Genomic DNA, 23,933 nt, shown 5'->3' on the forward strand with positions numbered 1-23,933 from the left:
GCGTTTTTTCTCTCCCATAGACTTCTATTGGAGAAAAACGCCAAGATTTCCTTGCAAAAAACGCCAGAGTGTCAACATGCTGCGATTTTGAAAAACTGCCACAGAGCCCAAAAAAGCAGAAAAACGCCAAAGAGGACTGAAAAAACGCCAAACAGAAAAACGCCAAGTGGATATGGCATTCTGCGATTTCCTATTGAAGAACAGCTAACATCTGGCTGAATTGGCGTTTTTATGGGCGTTTTTAGCAAAAAAAAACCAAGTGGAAACCTAGCCTAATAAAACTGATAGAATTTAGAAACACTTTACAGATACAAAACCCATTTATTATTTCTTAAAAATAATTTAGCCTGTCTAGTCTCCCCATTATTCCTGATATAAAGACTCAAACCTTAATCAATCCTTGGCCTTCATTCATTTTCTTAAACTCCCTTTATCTGTAGACCTGGATCAGAAAACTTTTCTTTTTCCGATACTAGGAGAAAGAAAAACGGACGTTGGACGTTGGTTCCCCTTGGACATAATGACTACGGAAAGTTTGGTTTCATCCTAGATTGACTAATTTCAATTTTTTGACGTTTACAGCCATTGGCATTTCACACACGAACATTTTTTTTATTAGTATTTTGTGCATCTTTACCAAGCCTTTACATTAACATTCATAACTGAGTGGCGTATGGGGAAAAAATATAGGGAAAAAAAACAACACATTATCATATCTGTTAGGCTTTTACTCATAGAGGGTAAATTTGTACTTGAAGCGCACACTGCCTGGAGCACGCTTACAGGAACCCAACACATGAATAAGCACCTTGGCAGAGCTAAGCTTCCCGAATGATAAAGGTAACGTCAAACTAATGTTCCCAGACAAAGATTTTACCACTGAAAGGGAAAATGTAATAAATATAATTTTAACGTACAGAGTAACGATCCTCGCACGTTGTATGGTGAATGTTGAAAGGCTCCATTTTTTTTTGTTTTGTACGTTATGTTAAATAATTGCAAGGAAAGTTAGAATGTTATTTTTCTGTAACATGTATATGTGATTATTTCTTACAAAAACGTCCGAGGCCAGACTGGCACTTTAAGGCCAGTGGCCATCTAATGATGTCAGTGCGGCCAATGGCTGTATGGCTTACATATTTGCCCGGTGGCCAATCCGGGCCTGAAAGTACATTTCTAAATAAGTAGCTGATTGCATGGGTGCAAATGCGGCGTATACATTTCAATATCTGGGAGCTCTCTCTACCTTACCCAGAGCTCCAGAATTCTGAACGCTTAAAAACAATAACTATGTTTGTGTGGCTAACCCCGCCTCCATCTCTTAGACACACCCTTTTCCTGTCTACTGTAAGCAGGAAGTTTACAGGGACAAAGCATAGTTTGGTAGGGGGGAGGGGTGCGCTCTAATTCCAAATATGGTCATTTGCTACACATATTGCAGGCAGGAAAATAAAGGGTGGGGGCAACGAAAAGCAGGGCTTCAAAATACTTGGCTATAACTACTTGCCTTGTGATTAGATTCATAAAATGAAAAATAGTCTAATTAAATGAAAATATTAAAAACATCTTTAGTTTGTATCTTGGCTTAGTATTTAGTCTTATTGTTTTAATATATTATTTAAAAGTGTGTTATCTCAATGATCGAGAGAATAGGAATATGGCAATATGGCGAATTCGGATTTGTACGAATTGCAATTTTACCAAATTTTGGCAAATTTGGTGATTCGTAGAAAAAAAAAACACAAATGAGGTCCAACCCCCCTGAAGCGGACGAAAGATAAGCAAAAAGCTCAAAATTTTCACCGGAAGTTTCTGGGAACTTAACTCAATCTCTCTTACACTCTCATTCTTGTTCACTCTCTCTCACGCTCTTTAAATCTTTTCATACCTTCTCTCCAGACCAATCCTACTTCTGCTTCCACTTCTGCATCTTCTCGTTCTTCATCTTCTCTCTTCTTTCTTTCATCTTCTCTCTTTTGCCTTCTATCTTTGTTGGCAAGAGGAAAGAGAGAGGATAGAAGATGAAGAACAAGAGGATGAGGAAGTAGAAGCAGAAGTGGTCAGCAGAGAAGGTAGGGAAACATTTAGAGAACGTGAGCTAGAGAGTGAACGAGAATGAGTGTGTGAACGTGAGATAGAGAGTGAATGAGAGTGTGAGTGAATGTGGGCACCGAGCAAAAAATTTAGTTCCCTAATTTTAAATCGTCCCCGATTTTCATCGGAACCAAATGGCAAGGGAACCTAATTTGTTTCTTGAAAAAGAATGGGCCAAAAACGAACGAACATGTTTTAAGTTATCTCCCTCCTCCCTTCCCCCACCCTTACAAAGGCTGCCTGAACCAATCAAAAACCAAAAATCATCAGCAACTTAACATTAGTAGCGAGATAACTTAGTGGGGAGTAATAACCATGCCGTTCTTGAGAACAGGAAGTTAAGATGACCAAGAGTCATGCTAAGGATCACCATATTTGCTTGTTAAGTACACTGCCGTATACCTACAGCGAGACGTGGGTAAGTAATGAAAAAAAAATCAGAACGCAATAAAGTTCCCGATCTCTCTCTCTTTTGCACACCACCCCTGATATGCTAACAGGGAAATAACTGCAATCATGACTGCGTTCGGCGAATGACTCTTTTCCAACGTAGACGTTCAACCCTCGCAAATTTCCGAACCGCCGCACACAGATGTCAAACTATTTAAGCCGTTGTCGGGTGTTTTCACTTGAAATGACTTTTGAAAAGAAATGGAATTTTAATTGTTGCTCCCCATTCCGAGGGCTTAGCGATAATGAATAAAAGATTTTTAAATATTGCTGTGGTATGCATATAACTCCTCGTTGGTCTCCATGCGCGCCCCGGAATCTCAGTTGATTTCTGACACGGTGAAGCGACAGAGAATTTTAAGCAGGCAATCTGAAGTCGAACGCAGCTTTCAGAGTAAGCCGGCGCTTTGTGCTTCGGGAATTTTTTATTAAAAGATTTGCATTATTTTGCGTAAATCGTGCATGAGAGAGATTTTCAAATATTCAGGACGCATTCCACAATTTAGGGGAATTTGGGGGGAAAAATAAAGTTAAAAATAGTCCTTTGAGGATCAAAACTACAGGCTAAATGGTAATCAATGAAAAAAAATAAAAACATAAATTACTATTACTAATTTTAGCGTAAATTTTTGTTTTGACAAAACATCAGTTGAACTTCCCTGGATACTAAGCAAATAAACCTTAGCAGATTAATGTTAAAGAAGCTTTTAAACTTTCTATCATGATGACCTATGAGTTCCTGTTTTTGTGTCACATGACAATTAATAATTCCTTTAAAAATTTGCTCAGATTTTACGTTTACATCATTTTTAAAAGCTATTTACGGTATTAAATATGTTTAGTTATATATTATTTTTATAAATTCTAAACACACTTTACAACATTTATTTAAAGCCTTTGAATGTTTTTTTTTCAGTAATACATTTGCTCTACTTGCATCTCTGACATGACATCCTTTTACCTAAAAGTCAATTTTTACAAGAAAATATTCTGCTTTGAGCACTTTTATAATAGTAATGTAACGCAGAAGTGAAAAGTTGTTGTTTTCTAGTCTTCCAGTTCATTTCTTTTGTCCGTTGATCTGACGGCTGCCATTGCGGCCAGTCATGTGACATTTGGGTGACATTCCTCGCCTAAACATTACGCCGAGCGAATGAAATGATTAACCTTTTCCCCGTAGACTTTCATTAAAAGGGGGCCCTTCTGGGGGATATAAATAAACCAATGTGATATATATGTTAGAACCCCACCTTATGTGTATACAATGGGAGTTCCGAATGGCTATTCCTCCCAATTAACTTTTTTTTTCTTATTTGTTAATTTGCTGATTGTTGCTGATTGGCTTAAGCAGCCTGTGTAAGGAGGGGGGGGGGGCTTCTTGACAAAAATGTAACCAAGTAATGCTACCTGGTAAATCTACTATTGCTCTCAGCTCCTGGAAGGTAAATGGTTAATATCTCTAAAACAATTATACTGATTGATAAACCAGAAACACAAGCCAAGAAACTCAGATAAGACCTTCTATGTTTGTCTTGGTTAAGATTATAAAGTGAAAACATTCACGTGGAATCAACATGTTTTTTTGCTATCAAAGTCACAATGTTTTTAAAAGTTGTTTTTCTACAAGCCTAAGACAGTTGTCGCACCTATACCCAATTCTCAAGATGAACTCTGCTCCTTTATTTGGTTCATACTACTGCACGTAGGATAAGTGGCCATCTCACCCTCCCCTAGTTATGCTTTTACTTGGTATGGTCCATCAAATCCATTCTTTGTAACCCATTCCAAGTGCCATTCCAACAATAATAGGCTGGCTGATTATCGGCCTCCGAAGCTCTGTAGAGGAAGATGTTACCTATCTCTGCTACTGATGGTCTTAATGTCAATGGTGGCCGATACAAAGCCACGGCAGGTACCATCAGGGCTGTTTCATCTATGGGAGGAACCAGGGTCATCGCCCCCTAATAACTTCCCCCTTTTTTGAGTCATGAATATGGATTGACGATCCTGTTGGGAAAAGTTGCGACCCATGTTAATGTGATACAGACCATGTTGAGGCTTCAGGATTTAGACCCAATCCTCAGGGATGCCAAAGACCTCCTTAATACCCATCTAATACCCCTAACCGTGTATAACCCACCAACAGTCTCTACCGTTCTTTCCTGATTATTAAAAAGAAAAACCCCATCGGATTTACAAAACATCATTTTTTTTGTCATCTCATAACAGATTTTGAATAATACAGCGTTTTGAAGAATCGCTGCCTTGTGCCCAGATTACAAATCAATGCGAGACAATTTTCACGACATGAGACGTATGACTGTTTGATTATCTGCAATGCAGTTAGCTATCGGAGACACGCAGGCACTGATTGCCTTTCACGATCAGTATTCCTGCAAGTTCATTTCCAACTCCGCTAATCAGACAAAGCGATATCCGCAGACAAGAAAAATATATAAACAGAGATTCCCGAATAAATATTATTCGCTGTTTGCCCTCCCCTGATAAGAGGGTTCAAAAACCCAATTGAAATCTTGAGACATTCAGAATCACCAAGCATATCCTCGATAAGATTTGATTCAACGACATATCATTCAGATCAAATAAACATAATTTAATTTTTTTTCCATTTCCATACGGTTTAACATTTTTTGAAGAAGCAATATAGACGTGAAAAGATTAGATAGGACTTGGCAAACTTGGCCTGCTTTGACGTAGTGGCGGCTAAGCGATACATGACGTATAATGTGGCGGAATCCCCGATATTTATGCCCCAGATGTTTTTTTTTTTTTTTAATTGTATTCACTGGGTATGCTTTGAATTTTTGCTTTCTTTAGGGTTTCCTAGCATATGTGTCTGGGTATGTTAGTGTATGTGATTGGGTATGTTAGTGTGTGTGTCTGGGTATGTTAGTGTATGTGATTGGGTATGTTAGTGTATGTGATTGGGTATGTTAGTGTATGTGATTGGGTATGTTAGCGTGTATGGGTATGTTAGCGTGTGTCTGGGTACGTTATTGTGTGTGATTGGGTATGTTAGTGTATGTGATTGGGTATGTTATTACGTGTTATTGGGTATGTTATTGTATGTGATTGGGTATGTTAGTGTATGTGATTGGGTATGTTAGCATGTATGGGTATGTTAGCGTGTGTCTGGGTACGTTATTGTGTGTGATTGGGTATGTTAGTGTATGTGATTGGGTATGTTAGCGTGTGTGTATGTCTAGGTAAGTGCATATTTGTGTCTGGCTTTGTCAGTGTGCGTGAGTTAGTGCAAGTGTCTGGTTATGTTACAGTGTGTGTGTCTGTTTGTGTGTCTAATTGTGTTAATTCCTGGATGTGTGTATGTTAGTATGACTGTCTGGGTGTGTTACTGTGTGTTGGTGTTGAATGTCTAGTTGTGTTAGTGTCTGGATGTGAATGTTGGAGTGAGTATCTGGGAACATAAGTGCGTGTCTGGGTGTGTGTATCATGTGTGCGTGTGTGTGGTAGTGTTTCTCGACGTGTGCCAAGTGTTGGATCCACCTCTGAGGGGAGCAGAACCTGGCAAAGTCTAGGCATGACCAAGATATAAGCTCTGATATTTGGATCCTCTGGGTAACATTGGGAGGACTCCCAGTAGGGGTCATGCCTAATTTTTGACAATGAATACAACTATACAATGCTGATATGCCTTACCCAATCCTATTGGTGATATTCTGAAAGCTGTAAGGGGGTGCCGGTCACATAATCATGATAAATCTTTGTGTTACCCTAATGCCTTGATATAAAGCCCGTCTGATTTCAGTCTACGGCGTATTATCTCTCTATAGAGCGTAAGACACGAGCGGCATGTAAAGTAAGGGTGAGTTTAACCTCTCTTTCGGAAAATAATTGGCCAGTGGGACCCCGAGCTTGGCGTACAGCGAGACCGGGCTTATTTCTGCATAATATGCATTAAATCTCCCCAGCAAAGATCAATACGGAGCACTTGGCCGCTGCTGATAGCTGCTGTAATTATTAATCTTTCCTTTCTTTAGTCTTAAAAGCTGTTTTGTTGCTACTGTTAGAGTTCAGTTAACATAAGCTTCACGTTAAGACAATATCGTTTTCAGTCCTGCTAAATATGTTTTCCATTTGCTGGCTGTCTTTACCCCGGGAGTATAAACTGTAGAGACTACATTTAAACGGGAACTGCCATTATTTTTGTATTTTTTTGGATCAGATTAAAATTAAACCAGTTGTAATTTTTGCCCCATAATATAATGTTTTCAGGCAGCTTCACATTAGCTGTTTGTAGGATTCCTCGCTCTGTTATCTGATCCCCGATCTACTAAACAAACTCATCCAACCATGGACCTTGCTTTGTGCACCGTTATAAGGACAAAAGTATTGGGACACACCTCTTAATTATTGAAATCTTTTTGACATTTTGGACAATCCACTTTGCGGGAACAGTTTGGGGAAGATCCTATTCCAGCATGACTGCGACCCAGCGCACAAAGCAAGGTCCATGAATATATGGTTGGATGAGTTTGGGGTGAAAGAACTTGACCGGCCGCACAGAACTTGACCGGCCCTGACCTCAACCCCATCCAACACCTTTGGGATGAACTGGAACGGAGATTGTGAGTCGGGCGTCTCGTCCAACATCAGCGCCTGACCTCACAAACACTCTACTGGATGAACGGGCAAAAACGCTCCAAAATCTTGTAAAAAAGCCAGAAGAGTGGAAGCTGTTATAGTTGCAAAAGGGGACCAACTACATATTAATGTCTCTGTATTTAGAATGCAATGTCATTAATGCCCCCGTTGGGGTAATGGTCGGGTGTCCAAATACTTTTGTCCATATAGCATATGTCTTATAGTTTCAAGGTCATGGCGTACTATATGGCAAGCAGGCGATGCAGGTAAATGGCATTTCAAACGTTATCGCTGTCTTCATGCCAACTGTTTTGTTCAAAATGTTATATTAACTTTTCTTCATTAGGATAAAGTCAAAAGCTAGAGGATCATTTACAAAACAATACATCAATACTTTTTATTTCAGTTTTCAGTTCCGATTAGTATACAGAGTATAGAGAGACATATAAGAGGTAATCCCCAAGCTGTTGGAGGGCAACAAATCCCATAACTCTTTGCCATGTACAATTATTTGTTTAAAGTCTGACGTTTTCGGCTTATGTGTTCATCAGTTTGTGTTTAAAGCTGATTCAACAAAATGTGTTATTTTTTTATTTTGCGTGATAATTTATTATTATTTCTACTTGTGTTTTATTGAAGGATGATCCCTGCTTCAAACAAAGCATTCGTGGTGAACAACCTTGTTTCAGGAACTGCGTATGACCTCTGTGTCTTGGCCATTTGGGATGACACGGCGACGACTCTCACGGCTACCAACATAGTGGGGTGCGCCCAGTTCTTCACCCAAGAGGACTATCAACAATGTCAATCCATGCATAGCCAGTTTTTAGGGGGAACAATGATTCTTGTAATTGGAGGCATCATAGTTGCTACATTGCTGGTCTTCATTGTTATATTAATGGTAAGATATAAACTTTGCAACAATTCCCAGGGGAAGATGGCCAATGTCACCAATGTCTGTTCTCAAACTAATGGAGGAAATACAGTGCAGAATGGGGTCCCACCACAAGTCAATCCAAAAGTGGTGGTGAGGAATGAACTGATGGAGTTCAACTGTGGCTCAGTGCACAGTAGTATCTCATCATCTTCTAGTTCTGCGAATAGTCCAGAAGGTGATGACTATAGCCTACAGAGTACCCATAGCACTTTGTCTAATAAGTGGAGATCTGCCTCTAGATCTAAGCACAATATCGATAGACTCATGGGAGCATTCGCATCCCTGGAACTGAGATGTCAGAAAAAGGAGGACAATGTGGACTCCAGGACTACGACGACAGTCCACCAGTCAGACAAAGAACCATTGCTGGGCCACCAAGAGTCCAAAGTCCGTAGCCTTCTAATGTTACCCCTGGAAGGCAAAGCCAAACGTAGCCATTCTTTTGACATGGGGGACTTTGCCACAACGCAGTGCTGTAGTTACCCCAGAAAGATTACAAATATTTGGACTAGGAGAAGCCTTTCAGTTAATGGCATGCTATTACAATATACCGATAGCGAGCTATCAGTCAACGCAACTAAAGGGACATACGACAGCTCAGAATGGGTTATGGAAAGCACAGTGTAAAAAGTATACCCCCCACTCTAAAAAAATTGCCTAATTGGAGGTAAGCATAGAGTACAAGAAAAAAAATAAAATAAAACACGAAACCGATTGCTAGGTCTCTGGAATCAGAGATGGGTAAGCACAACTATCTACAGCAGGAAGTATTGCCGGTACAGAGAGTTGTAATAAGAACCATCAGTGGTGGAGTGTCCAACCAAGCAGATGAGAAGCGTATGTTTTAGTCTAAGTGCTCTTGGTCAGATACACGCGAAGGATGACTGAAGAAGGAATCTTGATTCCTGAGCAGTAGAAGACCCGTGGAGGCCTCCTTGAATTGGTGGAGACAACCAATCATCCTAAACGAACATCATTTGTGGGCACATTAACTGTTTTTTTTTCTTTACTTTCTCCATTAATTTATGGCTGTAAATTTTAAGATAGATGTTCTAACGTAATTAATAAATCTAAACTATTTAAAATCTATTTTTTAAAAAGAATAAAGTCAGAGAGCGATAAATACACTGCATATTTTATTATTTCAGTCTATTTTATTTTATTTTTTTCAGATATACCTAGAGGATATTTAAAAAAAAAAAAAAAAAAAAACTATTGTTATTATAAAAGTGTGTTAAACAAAAAAAAAAATACCCTAGTATCACAAATGTGAAATGTAAAAAAAAAAAAATAGAATTCCGATAAAAATAAGGAGAGTCTAAATTTATCCAAAGTGCATTCATTTTTGAGTTCTTGTTTTTTCTCGTTTTACAGATATTACTACGGGTTGCATAAAATCACGTAATTTGAATAAGGGGGTGTGTTTGTTGGATGTTGAAAATGTTATACTTCCCAACTGCATGGGGATATGTGTGTTCCTATGAGGTTACCGCCTCTGTATGCAGAAATATATGAGCAGTGGTCAATTTTTAATGAGAAATGACAAGATAAAAATTGTCATTCCAGATGTCAGCTACACAGTCGAGCGTATCGAGCGGGAGTAGCAGGATCTCCTTGACGGCTTGCACTTCCTAGTAAAAAAAATAATACCCGGAGAGTATCAACGCTTTTTCGAAGGACTTTTATGGATATTTGGTTCGTCCATCACCATTTCCCACCATTAATGACTTTATTGTGACTGGGGGGGGAAAAAAAAAAGTACTTTAAGCAGACATGGACCTCCGTAGCTCTGTGATCATTACTTTCTACTGTTGGTCATTGGCATTCTCAAGCATTTTGTACAGAAAAATAAAACAAAACAGGATGGATATAATGTACATTTTTTTAAAAAATATCACACATATTAAAGAGATGAGAGCTATATTATGACCGGGCTGTTTACATATCTCGTATGGTTCTGTTCCCTACTTGGAGTTTTAGACTATGACGTCCATGTGAAAAAAATTATCTTTTTTTTTTTTTGCTACAAAATGTACAGTAAAGATAAATTCTGCAGTGAGAATTGGACTTTATTTTTTTTTTTTTTTTTTTTTTTTTTACTCACATCAAAGTTTTATATTTTTGGTACACGTGAGAAGAAAAAAAATACAGAAAGGTGTAAGTAAGTTTTTTGCTTAAAAAAAAAAAAACTTGTTTCATTAAAGTGACTGCTGTGTAGAAATAAAAGGAACCTTGTCACTGTTCTTCAGATCTTGAATGAATCAGCCAACTGAAGAGAGGGTAAAATTAATATTCATGGTAAGTAGTAAAAAATCACGCTTGATATATATTTAAAAAAAATCATAGAAAAAAAAATGAAAAAAATATGAACAAAAAATAAAAATAAAAAAAATGTACAAAAAATAAAGATTTATTAAACATTTTTTTTTTCATCATTTCAAATCCATGGGGAAATATACTTGAAAAAAATGACAAGTACTGTCAAGATCAGAAATGTGGTTGATCGAACTGATCTAATACCTTAGCTGCATGCAGTATACACAAGGCTTTACATTGCACATCTCCATCTTTGTGACGTAGCCTGATAAATAGTTCACTTGCTTAATAAAATAATTATTATTATTATTTATAATTAATTAATTTATAAAGAGCCATCGCATTTGGCATGGAGGTAATAAAAGGGGCCACTGTATGGTCATTACCTTTTATGGTCATATTCGGTTCAAAGACCAAGTGCTTCAGAAAAATACTAAAAAAAAGAAAAATACTAATTTCTATTTTTATAAATAAAGAATTACTGTGCAAAAGGTTGAAAAAAATGTTATAAAGTAAGAATGTTTTCAAAAATAGACATGTTAATAGTCTATTTTTTTTTATCCTTTAACAAAATGCAAAGCGAGTGAACAGAAGAAAAATCTAAATTAAATGAATATTTGGTGAGATCTCCCTTTTGCCTTCAAAACGGCATCAATTCTTCTACACAAAGTCGGGGGTTTTGTAGGCATATAGTTAGGTGTTTGATTAGACAATTATACTTAAAAAAAAAAAAAAAAAAAAAAAAAAAGCTTGGCGGCCATACTACTGAATCACCAATTAGAGGGGGCTGTAGGAGGAGCCCTTACTGGGAGAGGCCTCGCCAGTCCCCCACGTCACCTCGATGACATCAGCGCGCTGGGAACGGACGTGATCATACGGACGTGATCCAAGTGGGGCAGCGAGGTGGTGGAACAAGCGGCAAACCAGGTAAAGAGATTCTGAAAACGATGTATTTAACATTTGTAATATGTCATCTATACATATATAAACAAAACGATATATTTTCAACCTGGTTTTAAAACATTTTTTTTTGGTTTTTGGTAAAACGGAACAGAGTGCAAGGAAAGAAACACTGTGAGAATTATCAACGTAATAAGAACTGGCTTTTAAAAAAAATGAAATCAGTTGAGGAATTATCAGTGAAATTATTCAAAACACAATAGAAATGTGAAAAAAAAAGAAAAAAAGGTAAGTGTATCTATGCTGAGATTTGGGCTTATATTACCATTTATTGAATTACTTCTAGACATTTTAGGGTATATATACATATATATATATATATATGTATATATATATATATATATTTTTTTTTAGGGTATATATATATATATATTTTTTTTTTTTTAGGGTATATATATATATATATAAATATATATATATATACATATACATATACAGCAGTTGTGATGCAATGTTTGAAAAATAGTGTTATCGCCATAGCAAACAATAGAAAACTCTAATAAGCAGGAACCGTTCACCGGTTGAAGAGCTTGCACAAGAATCACATTGTTAATAAATAACCCCAAAGTTCCAGTTTCACAAATTTGGTAACTATAAAAGAACAACATAGAATTTGCTGGCAGATCGGCCCCATTCGGCCCCCATCTAGTCGCCCATTTCTCCTGCTCTAAAAACTCCAACCTTAATGTGTCCTTTGTCTCATCTTAGATTCAGGAGCCGTATGCCTTTCCCATGCATGTTTAAATTCCCTGTCTGTATTAAGCTTGACCGCTTTCACAGGGAGGCTGCTCCACTTATCTACCACCCTCAGTAAAGTAAATCTTCCTTACATTCCATCTAAGCCTCTAAGCGTCTAGTTTTAGATTATGGCCTCTTGTTCTAACATTTCTCCTTCTTTGGATAAATGTAACCCTCAAACAGAAACAAAAATAGTTGGGTGCTGGAGTGCATTTTGAGCCAACCCAACTGGTGTATGATAGCTTTACAAAGTAACTAATAAAATGTATAATCAATTGTAAAAATATCAATTATAATCCATGTAAATAGGGCAATTAAATTGCCTTTATTCATCCATTACAGAATAATGCTTAAAGAATACATATTTTGTCGTTAACATTTTTGGTAAATTTCTATTCTGTCATTTTCAATAAATTGTCTATAATAAATTCAGTATAATCTGAAAGTATTTTTCTCTACCTCCTTTGTATTTGTCATTGGTGGACTAACACGGCTAGAGGAATAGCATTAAAAGGTAACCCTTGGATCTAGAACTCATCTAATTTTATTTCAGAGACAGATGATGACCCTACATTTCCATGTTAAAACACTCTGTACGAATAAGAGTAAGGAGAAGAAGTGAGTGAGAGCATGAATGTATGCCCTTTATGTCCGCGCATCCGTACACAACACTCCTGGCAGAACCCAGTAAGCTGGCAAATTACTTCCAAGTGAAGAGCCACTTGATCAACAAAGAGATACGGCTTAGTTTGATTTAGTGATCCCTGAAATAAAAAAATCGTAGCACGGCTCCCTATTTAACCCCTTAAGGACAACGTGCGGTCCCTAAACCCATTGAAAACAATGCATTTTGAGCCCGTACATGTGCGGGCTTTGTCATTAAGGGGTTAATTAAATGTATCTGTTCTTATATCAGCTTGATCCCGAGCAGCTACCATTTTGTACAAAAGACAAAAACCTTATTTTCACAGCTTTTGACCTCAGACGGTGTTCTTTGTGAACTGTGTCTATCATCCTTGTATCCCGAGGCAATGATTTCATCCATAAAAAAAATCAAAGCTGTGCAAGGTCTTTGCGGAAACAGAAACACCGATAAAAAAAACAAAAGATGGAGAAGTTTGAACATTAGTTTGAAAAAAAATATTATGTTTTCTTTGTAAATGTCAAGATTGTTCTTGAAACAATTTGGATTTATAGAAACAAAATGTGAAGAAAAAAAAATAGAAAATAAAAATTTTTTTAAGAAATTTGTTTTTAAAATAAAAATAATAATAAAAAAACACAGTTTGGGTAGAAGTTATTTTAAGTATCACAAGTCAAATGTGATTTATTAAAAAAAAGTTTAAAAAAGCAATTAATTGAATATAAAAATTAATTATAAAAATAAGTTAAATAATAAATTCCTTCCACCGTTAAATTTTATGGATTAAGCAAATTGTAATAATCAGGCTTGGAGAAAATCCCTATAGCTAAATTCTTTATATATTTTTGGAACTTTATGACAAATAAGACCTATTACTATATTTAATGATGTCACATCAATTAACATCCAAATGACTAAGTAAGAGCATAAACCGCCATGAACCTGCGCGCTACATTAATACGATTCTCGGTTATACATTATGAGTTTTGCTAAAGGCCGATAAACCCCCTATTAATCTATAGCTGTATCCATATTAAATTGCACAGATTAGAATAATGTTCTGTATGTGTTCCTAATCTTTAAGGAGCTGGTCACTTAATTAGAAGTCATTTGCCTAATTACATCTCTGACTAACCTTAATGTAAGAATGAAGGTTACAGAAATAGAACACGGAACACGTTCCTGCTGGCGAGCGCTTCATCAGATAAGAACTGTTTAGAGATGATATATATATATCAATCATTAAATTGGATAACCTTTAATTGCCAATCGTTTGTTTTACTGTATCTGTAGGGGTCTACAATGCTCTGTGTATACACTATATGGACAAAAGTATTGGGACACCAGACCATTACACCAACAGGGACTTTGATGACATCACATTCTAAACACATGGACATTAATATGAAGTTGGTCCCCCCTTTGCAGATATAACGGCTTCCACTCTTCTGGGAAGGCTGTCCATAAGATTTTGGGGAGTTTCTGTGGGAATTTTTGCCCATTCATCCAGTAGAGCGTTTGCGAGGTCAGGCACTGATGTTGGATGAGACGCCCGGCTCCTTTCCAGTTCACCCCAAAGGTGTTGGACGGGGTTGAGGTCGGGGCTCTGTGCGGCCGGTCAAGTTCTTCCACCCCAAACTCATCCAACCATCTCTTTGGTTTGGGATTTCTGGCTCGTGTGTAATAATGCCTCTACTACGCCCTTAATTTTAAGTGGAGGGGTTTTTCATCACCTTTACCCCCACCATAACGTATGTTGTGTGTGCTTGTCGTATTGGTCCAAGCTTCAAGCAGTAAGCCAGTAACCAACCTCTTGCTGATGAATTCCCATTAAGGCCGAAACAGCGGCTATGTGGCTTCTGCACCTCTGTCCCGGGCTTTGTTTAAACGCCGCCGAGTAGAGGGGACATTTGTTCCGAGTAGTCCATGTATAAAATGGACAAACATAGACAAACACTGGGGTAGAATGGGTCATACTGATGAGCTCAGTGACTTTAACCTCTTCAGTCCCAACAGGTTTTTTTGTACCAGAGCTATTTTGCCATTTTTATTATATGTGGGTTTAATTAAGATTCCCCTTTTTCGAGTCTGTTGTACCCACACAAATGATACATCCTTTTTTTCAGAATTTTTTTTTTGAATTTTCATAAAATTTCTTCTTCGTATTAGGTCACCTAATGGCAACATCCCATAATTATAGACATACCCCAAACACATATGTTTTATGTCTTAATCGGGCCATGTCCATATCTTGGATAGTACCCCATAGAGTAGTATTTTTTACTTTTGATTTAAGAGGTAATATTGATTTTATGTATGCCAGTGATGTCACAATGTCATTACTGAGCTCGCTGTATTGTTTATTTATTTTTTATTTGTATTTTAAATTTTTTATTACTTTACAAAAAAAATACAAAAAAAATACAAAAAAACAATCTCTTGTGGGAAGAGGTTAAAACATTGTTTCCCACTCTCTTCTCTCTCCGTAGACTTGCATTGGTGATCGTAATGTGCGTAATTGTCAGTTTTGTAGCGGAAACATCAAGGAGTAGCAGAAGCTCAGCCACAAAGCAGTAGACCACTCACACTCACAGAGCGTGTGAATCACTCCCTCCTGAGTTCCAAACTACATCTGGAAGCAACATCAACACAAACACTGTGTGCAGGGAGCTTCATAAAATAGGTTTTTATGGCCGAGCAGCTGCACAAAAGCCGAAGATCTCTGTGTGTGGTGCCAAGCGTTGGCTGGAGTGGTGTAAAGCGCATCTCCGTTGGACTCTGGAGCAGTGAAAACAGGTTCTCTGGAATGAGGACTCACCTGGTAGTCTGATGGACCAAGTTGGGTTTTGGCGAAGGCCAGGAAAACAGTACCTACCGGAACGCATTCTGCCTACTGTAGAGTTTGGGGGAGGAGGAATCATGGTTAGGGGCTGTTTTTTAGTTTTGTGCACCTTAGTTCCAGTGAAGGGTAATGCTATAGCACATAAGGACATTTTAAATTATTATACGCTTCCAGCTTTGTGGGGACAGTTTGGGGAAGAACCTTTCCTGCTCCAGCCTGACGGTGCCCCTGTGTGGTTTGAAGAGTTTGGTGTAGAGGAACTCGAATGGACTGCCTTGAACTTAACCTCACTGAACAACTTTGTGATGAATCGGAACGTCGACTGTGAGCCGGGCCTTCTCATCCAACATCGGTGCATGGCAGATAAATGCTGTTTAGGCAGAATGGGCACAAATTCCCACAGAAACACACCAAGATGTGGAAAGTCTTCCCAGAAGAGCTGTTATAGCTGCAAGAGGGCATCGAATCCATGTTAATGCCCGTGGTTTTGGAACAGGGTGTTCAGCACGCTCAGATAGGAGTGGTGGTGAGGTGTCCACATACTTTTGGTCATAAAGAGTAACTAAACGAGGCATTGGAATCATCATTCACATTGCTGACTGACAAAATGCTTCCAAAAATGTCTAATAATATTTTGCCTTGACATTGGCACAAACCTGTTTTTGTCTCTTTTTGTCCCAATAATCTCCCTTCATCTGCAGACCTGGAGCCGCCGTTGCTGTCAGTCATGTGATATTTTGGATGACGTTCCCGGCTCAAACCCCACACTGAGCCGATGCTTTACGGCAATGCTAATGAAGTCCGTTCCTCCATAGACTTTAATTAATCAGAGTGCCCGACTGGGTGATTAAGACTGAGCCATTCTACGAGTGTCCGACTGGGTGATTAAGACTGAGCCATTCCATAACTGACCACAGGCAGTATGATAAGGAGTCAGGGTGTTTGTTTAGTAGATTGGGCTCAGCTAACAGAGCTTGAACTCATTTTCAACCAGGAATTAAAGCGATGTTGGGAGTTCACTTTCAACCGTCAGTGAATGTGCAAAAATTGATTTTTGGAATGTACTGGAGTTTCGCACATATTTTACAAATGTATACTTTCTTATAGCTTACCAGTGTAGATATTTATCTTAATGGTGTAATAGCCTTGCACCCAGTTTAACCTCTGTTTGTCTCAGTTTAAACAGTTTTATGGAATAAAACAATACCTACGAAATGATAGCAAATGAAATTAAAAGGCTGCCCCTTGAACCACGGACACATTTCTAAATGATGCATGCGCGGATCCTTCCGGGCTTTCGGTGCCTGGAGAGCAGAAATTCACTTAAAGCACAAATACCGTTATTATAGCGTAATGTCTTTCTATCAGAAAAGCAATGGAAAGGGAAGTAATGAAACGAGGTTAAGGAAGAAAAAAAAACAAAAAAAACACTTTGCCTTTTATCTCTGCTTATTTAAATTTTAGGACAAGCCATTTAATGGTTGATAGGTAGAAATGCACTACACAGCAGGTAATTATATTCACAGTAAAAACAACTACAGGATGCTTTGCAAGTAATTTCCTGCAAATATGTGTTCAGAAGTAATGAAAGTTTTAGTATACGGAGGGTTCGCTTAGTCGTACGCCGTCATTACAACAAATAATTAGGTGTGTTTACAGACATGCAACCGAATCATTTGATATATAATTAATACATTTTTTTAAAAAAAAGTCCCGTCTGAACGTGCAAAAAAAGGCTAAAATTCAATGTTTACATCAAAAACATTACTGATTTTGTTGTACAGAACTAAGCGTTAATTGTGGATTTAAAAAGCAGGGTGGGGCTATATTATGGGAGCCGTGAATCATGCAAGGGTTAATATTCATGGCTCTTCCATTTTTACATCATTAGCAGGATCTGGTGATCTGGTGTCTTAACCCCTTAATGACAAAGCCTGTACATGTACGGGCTCAAAATGCATTGTTTTCAATGGGTTTAGGGACCGCCCATTGTCCTTAAGGGGTTAATGAACAAGGACCACAGGAATAGAAGATACTTCTGGGGATCAGGCAAGTTAAGGGTTATCTCAGTGGACCAGACTTGCCCTTGCATGCTAGCACACACAGCTTCGATAATATCCGAGTTGTTTGTGAGGGTATGCTACTGTAAATTTTGTGAGTTTCAGGTGAAGGCATGCAAGTTTAATGAAATATTGTTTTCACCCGAAAGGAGAAGACCTCCTACTAACAGAGATGGGATTACACCCCCTCTTCCTCCCCCCTGTGCGTGGTGAGGGGTGATTAAATCAACCTGGTGGGGTAGAATGTCCAATTATTGCCCCAACCTCCATCCCCTGCTCAGAGGGATGGGTGGTTAATTTACTTAAAATTAACCGATTAAAAAATAACATCACAAATGCCTCCCTTGACCTCCTTTTCCTAGGGAGATTAGGGATTTAAATAAACGAACAACACTAAGGGTCATCCTTGCCCCCTTTTCTCTCCACCATGCCCACTACGATGAAGAAGGTTGAGCAGTATACAAAGCAAAAAAAAAACTTTCTGCGGTTTTCTCGACTACAACATTTTTTTCAGACGTGAGTTTATTCCCTTTTTTTTATGTATATGCCATTTATTGTTATATGGTTGTAAATGATATGTGATATAATTGTTTTTTTTCTATTTATGTAAAAGTATTTTGATGTAATATATCTGCAGGCACTTTTATATGAATTATTTATATATTTCATGGTTGTTGTTTTTTTTCTATTTTGAGCCCAAATTTTGGGTTGCTATTTTTTTTCTTTAAAATCAGAGCACTGTCCACTTTTTTTCATATAGAGTCTAGCAAAATCTTTAAAAAGGCCTAACCACTGCCTCTAAATCCCTCAGGTAGGGCAGGACGAGGTCCATCCGAGCAGCCTTTTTGAGCGCCGCAAGGGTAGACAGTAAAAAATCATCATTAACCTTTTTTTTAGTCCAATGAAAAGAGTCATCCGAAACCCAAAACAAAAAAACCCTGAGGCAAGAGAAAGAAAATACTGACAAAAAACCTAAACAAACCCAATTTGATACAAAAAACAAAAACTGTCTGCGCTTCTTACCCTAATAAAGTTGGCAACAAATATATAAACATAATATAAATGAGAGGTTTTGGTTATATGAATTGGCCAAAGCATAATTAAGCTCACCCGCCACGTCAAGGCACACTCTCAATAGGGTGAGAACCTACTCTCACCTCCTACATAGTGGGCACACAAAGCAGTTTATACGGCTACCAAAACCTTATTAATGTGTTGGGGGAGGTGCAATTAAACCCAATTTGAGTTTATGAAGTTTATGACCATCATGGAAAACTTCATTTTTTAATAATACATGGCTCCTGTAATTTAATTGTGGCTGAAAGCCAATCACGTCCTCCAATATTCATTCTCCCCCCTATTTTTTTTTAACCCGTTAATGACAGCCCATACATGTACGCACCCAAAATGCATTGTTTTCAATATGTTTAGGGCCCGCCCATTGTCCTTAAGGGATTAATAAAGCCAATGAGTAAACGAAGACTCCTGCCATATTGGCTAAATTATGTAAATCGACACTTGCAGAATTAACTTTTTTTTAAAAAACATTTTTTTATTTTTTTTTAAAGAATGATTTATGAAACCGACAAAACACAATAATCTCTTAAATTATTCTAAAGCATTATATTCAGAATAACTAATGAGCATCAAATCCCTTTCAAAAGCCCATCTTAAAAGCCTTTAAGCTGTTAAGTATTTAATGTCACCACAAATGGATTAATTAAAAAACAGCAGTTAGTAGATATAAAAAGTGTATTTTTAACACCAAAAAAAAAATCTTCAGTGATCCCCTAGGTTGGACTCGGGGTAGGACCCCTGGTCTCGCAGTATATATATATATATATATATAAATATACTCAGAAATAATGAGTCATGGCAGAAATTTTCTGAATAAACCATTTTTTAAAACTTTGGACAAACTCGGCTGTGGCTGCCCGCTGCGCTCTTCTAAATTCGCAGTTCTGAATCCCCCCGTGGTCCTTTCTGACACTTTCCATGATTGTCCTTGCGGTTCACGGGTGACAGGAAGACATTTTTCCAGAATATCTGGAGAATACGTTATTACACGGTAACTGTATTATTTAAACTTCACCTTGTGTCTCGGGGTGAGAATGAATTAGTAATATCTATTTTTTGCTGCATATCGACACTTTTCTGCATGTTTAACAATGCCGATGATCTCAGCGTTATATTACCCCCTCCGCTGGCTTCTCGCCCCTGTCAATTTACTAATGCCCTAAATTCATAGTACATTAATGTGGCTAATATTCACTATTATTCCATCAAAAAGAACCAAAAAGAATGTAACTGAATGGGTTAAAGGTCTTGTTCCACTTAGACATAATATAATATTACGTTATTTGCTGTTAAGAACATCAAAGCCTTTTCAGCTCTCTGGCAACAACGTATCATTGCCTGTTTTTGCGTCACATGACAGTTAAGTGCTCCCAACAAAAATAGTAAAAATAACACAAAAAAATACATAATCAAAGAATTACGTCTGGGGAGAGTTTGATATTCAGCAATACCAGGAATGATCATTTTAAATCTGACTTTAATTCTAATAGTGTAGAATATACTGTTTTATATATATATATATATATATATATATATATACCGTATTGGCTCGAATATAGGCCGCACTTTTTTCCCCCACTTTAAGTTTTTAAAGTGGGGGTGCGGCCTATATTCGGGCTCTAGCGCCCGACGCCCGGGACATGCAGTCCCGGGCGCCGGGCAGGCAGCGGGGTTAGGATACAGATCCCCCGCAGCGGTGCAGGGGACCTGCATCCTTCTCCCCGATACGCTCAGACAGCCTCCCCTGCCAGCACTTCCCACGGGGGGGGGTGCCGGCACGGGAGGTTATCTAAGCGTTTTACCTCTGCCCACCCCCGACTTACCGGAGCAGACTCCCGGGTGTCTTGCGGGGCCGGCGGGAGACATTTACGCAATACGCGCATGCAACTTCCGGTACCGGAAGTTGCATACGCGTATTGCGTAGATGTCCCTCGCCGGCCCCGCAAGACACCCGGGAGTCTGCTCCGGTAAGTTGAGGAGGGGGGGGCAGAGGAGGACAGCGACACCGGCAGCGTATCGCGGGGAGGGAGGACAGCGGCAGCGTATCGCGGGGAGGGAGGACAGCGGCAGCGTATCGCGGGGAGGGAGGACAGCGGCAGCGTATCGCGGGGAGGGAGGACAGCGGCAGCGTATCTCGGGGAGGGAGGACAGTGGCAGCGTATCTCGGGGAGGGAGGACAGTGGTAGCATATCTCGGGGAGGGAGGACAGTGGCAGCATATCTCGGGGGGGGGGACAGAGTGGCAGCATGTTTTTTTTGGTGCTTTTTTAAAGAAAAAAAACTTTTTCTTTAAAAAAGCACCAAACTTTTAGGGTGCGGCCTATATACGGGGGCGGCCTATATCCGAGCCAATACGGTATATATATATATATATATATTATTATTTTTTTTTTTTTTTTATTTATTTATGAAAATTAATGAAAATTGTTAATTTAATTATTAATATGTATCATCTCAATTATTCTTATTTTTTTTATTTACATTTTTTTATTTGTTTGTGTATTTATTTTTACAAAGACGTTGCATGTAATTCTGTTTTTTTATTATAAATGGATAAACTTGCTGAATATACGGTATTAGCCAGCGTTTTTACAGAAACCCTGGTACCTGGTTCTGCAAGTAACTCAAAATCATTATGCATGAAATTGCAACATTATTTAAAGTTTCACTTCTATTACCATATTAATTCAAATAAAGCTGGCACAATCAGAATGGATTTTTTTTTAGATGGTTATCATCAAGTTGGAAAAATAAGGAATTTTATTTCTGTTATAATAATAATAATAATTATTATTATTATTATTATTAATATTTTGGACTTTATGTTGTGGGGATTATATTGTAGAATACATTTATGAGGTTGGAGTCAAAGATATCTCTTTACTAGTTGATCTATTTAATGTAGAGGGTCACCTCACCCCCCCCATCTAACCTGGACCCTGCACCCTGTATATCCTAATTATAGTGTTAAAGCCTAATTTATAAGATATTATTTAAAGCCTAATTCCAGGACTGTTAATTTAACCAGATTATATATAATATAGTACTAAATATGTCATAAGAAGTTACATCAAACCTAACATCAATACCTTTCATTTACCAAATAATTCCTCTTTTTTTAACACGCTCTTGCTATATTATTAATAATTTTCTGTCTTTTTTGACCTGAAGCATGTAAGTGTTTTTAATGCTGGAAAATAAAATCATTTTTTTTTTTTTTTTTTTATCTAATGGTCAGAATTTGGATTCCGGCAGCTGTCGCCAGCGTTCTAAATGGAACATCTCACCGGGAACTTTCCGGACCTGTCGGCGCTCGTGACAAGTGGTGCGCGCCGTTAGGCGATGCCGTCCTTCCAAACGCTATTCTTTAAAGTCTCTCTAATCTTGTTATGGAGGCTCTTGGCCTCCGGTGACAAACCTCAAACATTGGATGTAAAATAATCTGACATTATGAAAGTTTCTGAAACTCTTTGTATAAATACTACAGATTATCTTAAACTAAAGACAGCAACGGCTCAGAATATTTGATGTAAGGGACGCCTTGGAGATATAGCGGAGAGGAGGCGCAGGGGTGGCATGACTGGGGGGGCGAACAAGGTGAGGTAGGAGAGGGTTAAGGTTATTACCCCCAGGGGAAGTGTGAGAGAGGGTTGAGGGGTTAAGTAGGGGGCTATGTGCTGGCATCCCTCCTTTTCAGACTGTCACAGCGACAGGCAGTTTTCCCGCCTGTCCTCCCTTTGACTAGGGTGCATATTATGACAAAAGGCCTATGGCTCCTGAATCTAAGACGAGACAACCGATTAAGGTTTGAGTCTTTACAGCAAGAGAAACGGGCGACTAGACGGGGGCCGAATGGGGCCAATCTGTGTTTTTGTGTTGAATAAAATAGGTAACTGTGCCCAGGAAACAGCATTAAGTTTCCAAGCTAAATCCACAGATTGCATTATTGCAAGCATTACAAAAAGCACATTTATTCAAGTAATTTATGGCCACTTAACACTTTACTTGCCACCACCCAAAGCAGTCATAACCTTCAGCCAGTCTCCAGGCCAGAACATCGGTCCATACAAAACGGCGTTTAAAACTAGGACCTAAACATATTTTCCCATTTTGCGGATCTAGTAGATCACACTATATATATAATATAAAAATAATAATATATACATACTTTTATATATATATATATATATATAGATAGATAGATATATAATTATGTATATATTATTATTTATATATATATATATATATATATATATATATATATATATATATATATATATATATATATATATATATATATATATATATATATTGCTCTCTCTTTCGCAACCACACAACCATGTATCATCTCCAGGTAACGTTTCCTTCACCGAAACTGCCGCATATAAGCGTTGGCTGAAGATTTAACGTCCGGAGTACAGGGGTTAATTATATCTTCAAAATGGTTCGTTTTTTTTCTCGCACTGCAAAGTTTGATTGCAATTTCTTGAGAAAATATATTTGAATAACATTTTTTAAGCTTTTTTTTGTGGATGCATTATAGCTCGAAATAATAAAAAAAAAAGAAAAAACAGGCAGAACTTTATAAACTTTTTTATCCGATATACTTTTGCACCCTAGTATTTTATATTATTAGAAATATAAGAATAATATTAATATTTTAGAACACAAATACTTACAGGTAATATAGCTAGGTGTCAAACATTTGCTGCCGTTTGTAAATAATACTAAAAAATACAGATTGCAGTGTGTTAAAGGTGCAGTCCCACTTAGAACTAAATATTATAATAAGGAAATACACCATAGTAGATTAGACATTTTGTCCTTTTTCTCTGAAACAAATCTTTAAAAAGCTTTCAGTGCCGTTTTTAGGTGTTCTTATCAATATTATCAATGAGACAAAATGTTACATGATTACAGATTTTTTTTTGGGGGAAAAAAGGAAATTCAACAGTAATCGAACAGTAAAATAATTAATAATGATGTATCTCTTGTCCCACTTCGCCACGATCGTGGGGTCTTCATTGCAGCTACAGCAGATCTACTGTGCTTGTCATCCTGTCTTCAGCCAATAAAAGTACTGTATACAGTTCATTTCAACATGACCCTAAGGGGTTAATTTTTTTATATACAGTAAATTGTGTAGTTAGTATGATGAGGATATTCAGTGGGGACTTTGTTTAATATGGTTAGG

The 23,933-nt window shown here is 37.8% G+C and overlaps 1 protein-coding gene across 1 annotated transcript in view; it reads left to right on the forward strand.

The window, feature by feature from the left end:
• LRFN2 (leucine rich repeat and fibronectin type III domain containing 2) overlaps window positions 1-10,199 on the forward strand; it is a 187,843-nt gene extending 177,644 nt beyond the window's left edge. The window contains exon 4 of the mRNA XM_053461141.1: window positions 7,807-10,199. Coding sequence (XP_053317116.1) covers window positions 7,807-8,731 — 925 coding nt within the window. The 3' untranslated portion in view covers window positions 8,732-10,199. The remainder of the gene's footprint in view (window positions 1-7,806) is intronic.
• Window positions 10,200-23,933: the final 13,734 nt, after the last annotated feature.

This window comes from Spea bombifrons, chromosome 3 (assembly GCF_027358695.1).
Source record: "Spea bombifrons isolate aSpeBom1 chromosome 3, aSpeBom1.2.pri, whole genome shotgun sequence".
In the NCBI taxonomy this organism is placed as follows: domain Eukaryota; kingdom Metazoa; phylum Chordata; class Amphibia; order Anura; family Pelobatidae; genus Spea; species Spea bombifrons.